This window comes from Taudactylus pleione, unplaced genomic scaffold (genome assembly GCF_031769625.1).
Source record: "Taudactylus pleione unplaced genomic scaffold, aTauple2 ptg000634l, whole genome shotgun sequence".
NCBI lineage: Eukaryota > Metazoa > Chordata > Amphibia > Anura > Myobatrachidae > Taudactylus > Taudactylus pleione.
Genome location: NW_028285036.1, coordinates 1,203,134 through 1,210,476, shown reverse-complemented (window position 1 = coordinate 1,210,476; position 7,343 = coordinate 1,203,134). Strand labels below are relative to the sequence as shown.

General features: G+C 49.4%; 1 protein-coding gene across 1 annotated transcript; it reads right to left on the bottom strand.

The window, feature by feature from the left end:
* Positions 1 to 4,191: 4,191 nt before the first annotated feature.
* Positions 4,192 to 6,962, bottom strand: LOC148479162 (E3 ubiquitin-protein ligase TRIM62-like). Its single transcript, XM_088454854.1, has one exon. The coding sequence runs from the start codon at positions 6,960 to 6,962 to the stop codon at positions 5,289 to 5,291; it is 1,674 nt and encodes a 557-aa protein (XP_088310980.1). The 3' UTR covers positions 4,192 to 5,288.
* Positions 6,963 to 7,343: the final 381 nt, after the last annotated feature.

Here is a 7,343-nt window from a genome sequence, read left to right as displayed (position 1 = left end):
TCAGCGCCCTCTCAATCAGCGCTACCTCCACCCTCCTCCAGTGTCGGAAGTTTATCTTACTCCTCCGTGGATCTTCTCTCTGGTCCCCCACAGTACCACTTCAGGAAGCAATTCCCTTGTGCCTACTCTGCACTTATAGGTATGGAGATTATACCACCAATGGGCCATAGGGGTGTGTCTTTCTCCATTCCCACTCGCATCGGATCCCTGACCAAGGGACTGTGACCTGCTTGCCGGGAGCAGCTGAAACCCATATCCCACTTGGAGGGGTCACTGGTGAACACCTCCCAGCAGGTTAGACTCCGAACCCTTGGTCAGGTCTCGACAACATCCGATGCTTGTGGATGGGGAGAACGAACAGATTCTCTCCAGGACCCTCGCCTCTGATGCCTTCCTCAACCAGGGACCACAACTTTCAGCCCCTCAGTAGGGAATTCCATGACGACGAGCGTGACACAGATATTTAGTAAGTGGTTGGTTCTGTTAGGTGAAGCTGGCACTTCATGGGTGGAGGTCACACACAAAGAAAAGATAATGCATATTGCCAGTTGAAGTGGATTAGATAGTGTTCCCTGTAGGAATTTTTTAGGGCAGGGGTGCTGAATACAGGAGATACATCTGTGCACTCCAAAGCAGAGTCGTAACTACACATTTTGGTGCCCTGTGTACATAAAGAGCATTGGCATCATAATGTACACTTTTTCACTTCTTTAAGTTTGATTTTTATATATGTAGCATTTCATACACTTTTAATTATAACCTCTTACTTATGTAAGACTTAACACATAGGAGTTTCTTTATATTTCTCTAACTATCACTTGTAATCTCGCACTAGTGTGATGCCGTGGGGCCGGGGCAGGATCATAGGTGGGGCGGATGGGGCGGTCACAAACATTCCCGGCCACTGTACAGTATACCCTCTCTGGCCGGCTCCCGACAGCAGTGACAGACAGCACTCTAAGCACAGTCACTGATAGGCCAGTCCGTGGCTGACGATGAAGCCCCGCCCCCTCACTGTCATAATGCTGCGATTCGCGGGTGTATTGGCAGAGGGCGGAGTCTAATGCAGTGAATTGTCCGCCCCCATCAGAAGCCGAATGATGCTGCAGCTGGAAGTCTTCAGCAGGTATTATGTAGCAGTACATGCTCTCTGGGCCTGATTCAGAGCCGGACGCTATTTGCGGACGCTCGTTCAGAAAAAGGGGCTGGCTATTTAAATTAAGTGCTCGCTCTTTGCGGTCTGTTGACGCCTCTATGTCTGAACGAGCGTCCGAAACATGCGCTCACTATTTAGAAAAAAACGCCCCCTGGCCGCTCGCATCATACGTCATCTCCGGTATTTATTTGATTAATCGAGTACATCGAAAGGCGTATGAACTGCTCGCTATTCTTGTAGTAGCATTTTCCTACCGCAATCATGCGAGCAGTTTAGGCAAAAAGACAACCAGATGACGTGGTCGATGACGCTCCTTTGCTAATTATGCACACGCTTAAAACGCCCGTTTTGACCGTTTGGCACGCCTGCGTTCGGAACTCCACTCCCCGTTTTCAAGCACCTTCCCCTGTTACCACCCACAAACGCCTCATCCTGTCACTCAAATTAGCAGGCATTCGCTATTTTGCGAACACACGAATTCCGACCGCACTGACTGGTTCGCGCATGCGTATTACAACCCATACGCATGCGCAGATGTGCGAACATCACTCGGAGCGAACGAGCGGCCGCTTACGAGCGGCTCTGAATCAGGCCCTCTGTCCCTACCTCCATCTCTCTCCCTCCCTCTACCTCTCTGTCCCTTTCTCTCCCTCTCTCTCTCACTCTGGGCCTGATTCAGAGCTGGACGCTCTGAACGAGTGCCCGCTCTGAATCAGGGCGTTTTTCTTCTTTTTTTTGTAGCGGCCTCTTGGATGCTCGCATAGCTGTGGGTTACCACCCACAGCTGATGGTCACGATGGTGAAGACCATCGCGACCATCGGGCTTGCGACAAGACCCTTGGGTCTCATTGCCGCAAGCCCTGGAGTGCTTTTGGCCCCAGACGGTAGGCGTTCCCATGCCCAACATCGACCCGCTTGCGAGCGCTCGCGAGCGGGTCTGAATCAGGCCCCCTGTCTCCATGCCAGAGAACATCAACGTATGGAAATATGTAGTAAAGGGGTGGAGCCTAATCATACAAAGTGTCCCGCCCCCATCAGCAGCATCTCTCTTCCAGGTTCTCCCAGAGAGAATAATTTTAAAGCCGGTCAGCATGGCTATAATGCACAGTACACAAGTTACACGTCTATTAGCACACAACGCATACTTCCCAATCCTATTGTGGCGGGACAGTCCAAATTTGTAGGTTCTGTCCTGTAATTGCAGAGTGTCATTTTTTTGTTCATTAATATTTTTTGCTGTACTGTCCACTTCCAAATAAACACCCTTATGTGGCAGCTACAAGTACTGGGATAGAGGACACCTGTATGAGCAGGATAAGAATTTCCTCCTAAAGCCACTCAGAAATAATGATAATAGAGGGGTTTATATTCAGAAAACAAAACAAAATGTTTTATTACATGGAATTATTGCATAATGGGATCATATCCAGCAATATAACAACAACAATATAACAGTGATGAAACATATCTGCCCCCCCCTAGGATTATGCAGCACAGTCACAGGCTCCGCTCCTTTTGGGCTGAAGGCTGATAAATTTGAAACTATTGGTGCTCTGCTCTGCTGCTTAATGTAAAGTGTACATACATGTATCATGTATGTACTGACACCATCCAGCACACCGTACATTATATCCCCTCACTGCTACACGTACAATTCTCCCTCATTATAATGGCAGCTTAATACACAGACCATACTGGTGTCCAGGGCCGTAGCTAGGGTAGTGCGGCCTGTGCCATGGCACAGGGCACCGCAGGGCAGGGGGCGCCGTTTGGGGCTGTCAATTTTCTGTTTATTATCATTCTCACTTGTAGCTTCCTCTTCTTTTATCCCCAGCATCTCCTGGCCTCTCCTATCTCTTCCCTGGCCCTTCCCCATGAGGCCATGGCCCTCTCTCAGGTGCACTATATTATGTCCCTATTTATCCCCAGCATCTCCTGGCCTCTTCTATCTCTTCCCTGGCCTTTCCCCATGAGGCCATGGTCCTCTCTCAGGTGCACTATATTATGTCCCTATTTATCCCCAGCATCTCCTGGCCTCTTCTATCTCTTCCCTGGCCTTTCCCCATGAGGCCATGGTCCTCTCTCAGGTGCACTATATTATGTCCCTATTTATCCCCAGCATCTCCTGGCCTCCCCTATCTCTTCCCTGGCCCTTCTCCATAAGGCCATGGCCCTCTCTCAGGTGCACTATATTATGTCCCTATTTATCCCCAGCATCTCCTGGCCTCCCCTATCTCTTCCCTGACCCTTCCCCATGAGGCCATGGCCCTCTCTCAGGTGCACTATATTATGTCCCTATTTATCCCCAGCATCTCCTGGCCTCCCCTATCTCTTCCCTGGCCCTTCCCCATGAGGCCATGGCCCTCTCTCAGGTGCACTATATTATGTCCCTATTTATCCCCAGCATCTCTTGGCCTCCCCTATCTCTTCCCTGGCCCTTCCCCATGAGGCCATGGCCCTCTCTCAGGTGCACTATATTATGTCCCTATTTATCCCCAGCATCTCCTGGCCTCCCCTATCTCTTCCCTGGCCCTTCCCCATGAGGCCATGGCCCTCTCTCAGGTGCACTATATTATGTCCCTATTTATCCCCAGCATCTCCTGGCCTCCCCTATCTCTTCCCTGGCCCTTCTCCATGAGGCCATGGCCTTTTTTCGGGTGTCTTATCTCCCTGTTTAAAAAATAGGGGGGTCGCCTATGCTCATTCTGGCACAGGGCACCAAAAAGTCTAGTTACGGCTCTGCTGGTGTCAGATGACATAATTTCATTATTACATTGTATAGCATTCTTATGCTGAGAAAGTTCCCGTTGGCAGCTGAGGGTGCTGATATAAGGATGGAGCACTGTATAAGAACAGAAAATAATAATAATAATAATAAATTATACTTTGTGATTCTAACAAATATCTAGTTAATACATCACAGCCAATAGGAGCAAGTATAGCACTGACTACAGTAATAGGGAGAACATCAGCTGACGGACCGATATTGCAGCCAATCACAACTCTACGTAAGTCAGAGGCGGAGAAATCCCATGGAAATGCATATTTATTTATTTATGACAGTTTCTAACATACCAACAAAGGAACAAATCCAGGCACACTGGTCACCTGGTTACACAGGAGGACGTAGGGATTGCTTTTGACCATCAATGGTTAACAATCATCAATGGTTTGCCACCAATGATTGATGGTTTTGCCATTGATGGCGGAGATCCAAGGGTTCTCTGGCATCGGTTGCTGAAAAGCAGCAATTTTTTTTTCCTTGGTGAAGGGGAATGGAAATTGGGGCCTGATTCTGACCCAGTCACAAGTGCTGTGCGCTCACAACCGGGTCGATGGTGGGCCAGTGCTCATGCGCACGATGTTGCCGGCTCCATCGTGCGCATGCGCGAGACCCGGATAGCGACGGGCAATCCGTCGCTCTGGGTCTCGTGCCAAAGGGGACGTGCTGTCGATGTTGAGTGACAGCACGCCCCCTTGGGCGGGCCGGGGGAGTGGCTGCCCAAACGGAGGCGTTCCCATGTAAACGCCTCCGTTTGGGGGCGGCCCCACTGACATCACGAGTGACGTCAGTGGGAGAGATTTCGGCTCTGTTAGAGCCGAAATCTCTCTGGGGCTTGCGGCAACAAGACCCTACCATAAGGGTCTCGTTGCAGGCCTGATGGTCGCGATGGTCTTGACCATCGCGACCATCTTCCTGGCCGCTCGCTATAGCTGTGGGTGGTCACTCACTTCTGTACAAGCGGCCAGGAGGCCGCTCTAAAAAAAAAAATAGCCCGGCCCTGTTTCAGAGCGAGCGCTCTGTCAGAGCATCCGGCTCTGAATCAGGGCTTTGGTCTTGTCCCCCCAGCAATGCTGCTAAGTTCTGTTCCCTTTCAGTGATTACCCCACTGCCTGCCATGGCCTTCTGCAGGGTTATCCATTGATGTGTGCAAACCATTGATGGTTTACCATCAATAAATTCATGTCACTGATGGTAATCACTGATGGCACCATCAATGGTTAACCCATCTATGGCCATCCCTAGGAGGAGGACTTCAGCTGTAGCTCCACCCAGTGATTCATTCTTTTGGCTAAAATTCCACCAAGCAGATTCTCCTCTCTGTCAGGTCACCAAATCTGGGCAGACTTATTATGGTAATTTCTCCCAGCCGATGACTCCCCCAGATATCATTATACAACCTCTCCCTAACCATAATGCAGCATGAAGGGGCTCAGTGAAGGTGGCAGTGACTGTGTGTAAGTGTATGATGGGGTCACACAGAGAATAAAAGGACAGCTGTCCTGCCTCATAATCCAGGTATATCCTCACTCTGTCACAGGGGATATCACCAGCTACCTCGATCTCTCTACTGTCATGTAGCACTGAGTACTGATTATTATACCACCTACACAAACACCAGGACTTGTTATTATCTCCAATTAGTGACTGATCTCCTCTCCTGGCTATACTGGGATAACACATTCCCACCCCCCAACCCACTGATTTACTGACATCCACTTCCCAGTAATGTCGCCCTGAGATGAATCTCCTGGTGCTTATTACCTGATTAGATTTAAATCTTATTGGTGTTACTGGGCGATTCTGTTTTGGTGACCATGATGCCGTTTTCCTGTCATCTGATATCTGTATATTATTACCAGCTGTGGTTATATCCAGAAATAGGTGTGTAGCTTCCTGTACATATATCTCTGTATTTATACCTGTTATTACATCAGATTCTGTATTACCAGCTGTGGTTACATCCAGTAATAGGTCTATAGCTTCCTGCACATAGATCCCTGTATTTATACCTGTTATTGTATCAGATAATGTGTGTAATGTCCCTGAGATGAGACCCACATCCAGATCTCCTGCACCACGGACCTGGTAATCATGTCTCTCTGTGTCCTCAGTATCACACAAGTCACCTGTGTCTGGTTCCTGTAAGACAGTCACTGGGTCACACATGTTACACAGCTCCTCAATGTGACACATCTTCCTGGACAGCTCGTCCTTCTTTATTTCCAGCTGCTGGATCAGATCAGAGACTGAAAGTAAAACGCGCTGTTCCTGCCTGGAGATCTCACTCAGGACTCTCTTCTCCTGGTCTTCCAGCTGTCTCCTGATATCTCTAAATAGGGTAGTGACTCTTTTTGTTACACCCAATGCTTTTCCCTGATCTTCTCTCCTGCGCTCTTCCAGAATTTCAATTCTTTTCTCAGTTTCCTTTTTCGTTGTGGCCAGTTTCTGCAGAACATTTCTCAGCTTCTCTTTTTTCTTCTCAGAGGCCTCATCCAGCGATTCCACCTGATGTCCTCTGTGTTCCCCAATCAGACAGCAGTACACACAGATACAGGCACCATCCTCAGTGCAGTAACACCCCAGTATCTTCTTATGGACGGAGCATTTCCTGTTCCCCAGGGAAGTGGTGGGATCAGATAAGACATGTTCTGCTGACTTGCTGTGTACTCTCAGGTGTTTATCACACAGAGAAGCCTCACACAGCAGACAGGATTTAGCAGCAAGTACAGTAGAGTCCACACAGTAAGTGCAGAAGATCCCAGTCTCCTCCTGATCTGGCCGAATAGACAGGAACCTCTGCACTATGTTACACAGAGTTATGTTCCGTATCAGTGCAGGACGTTCCTGATACTCTACTCTGCAGTCAGGACAAGTGTAAACTCCAGACACCTCCTGTGCATCCAGCACACGATCAATACAGACCCGGCAGAAGTTGTGGTCACATCTCAGGGTTACAGGATCTGTATAGAGGCTCAGGCAGATGGAACAGACCAGCTCCTGTCTCAGATCAGCAGACGCCATCACTGGTAGCAGAAGAGGGAAATGAAAGTGAACGTCTCTGACACACAGATACCAATGAGGTCACATTCTGCACACAGGGCGAGGCTGAGCAGTCACTCAGATTTTAGCTACAGGCTCAGTGTTATAATAAGTGACATAGAGAGTGGCGTAACTTCATCCGAGGTGCCCGGAGGCAAGATAAATGTTGGTGCCCCGCCCAAATTAAAATGTACCACCCCCCCAGCACCTATGACGTCACTCCCATAGTGCATTGCGGGACCCGGAAGCGGAGCTCACACTGAGCTCCGTTCCTCCGGCTACCGCAGGGGGGAACGAAGGAGCCGGGCGCCCGCTGGTAATACACTCAGCCGTCGCCCGGCAAATAGGGGGTGTGACTGCACC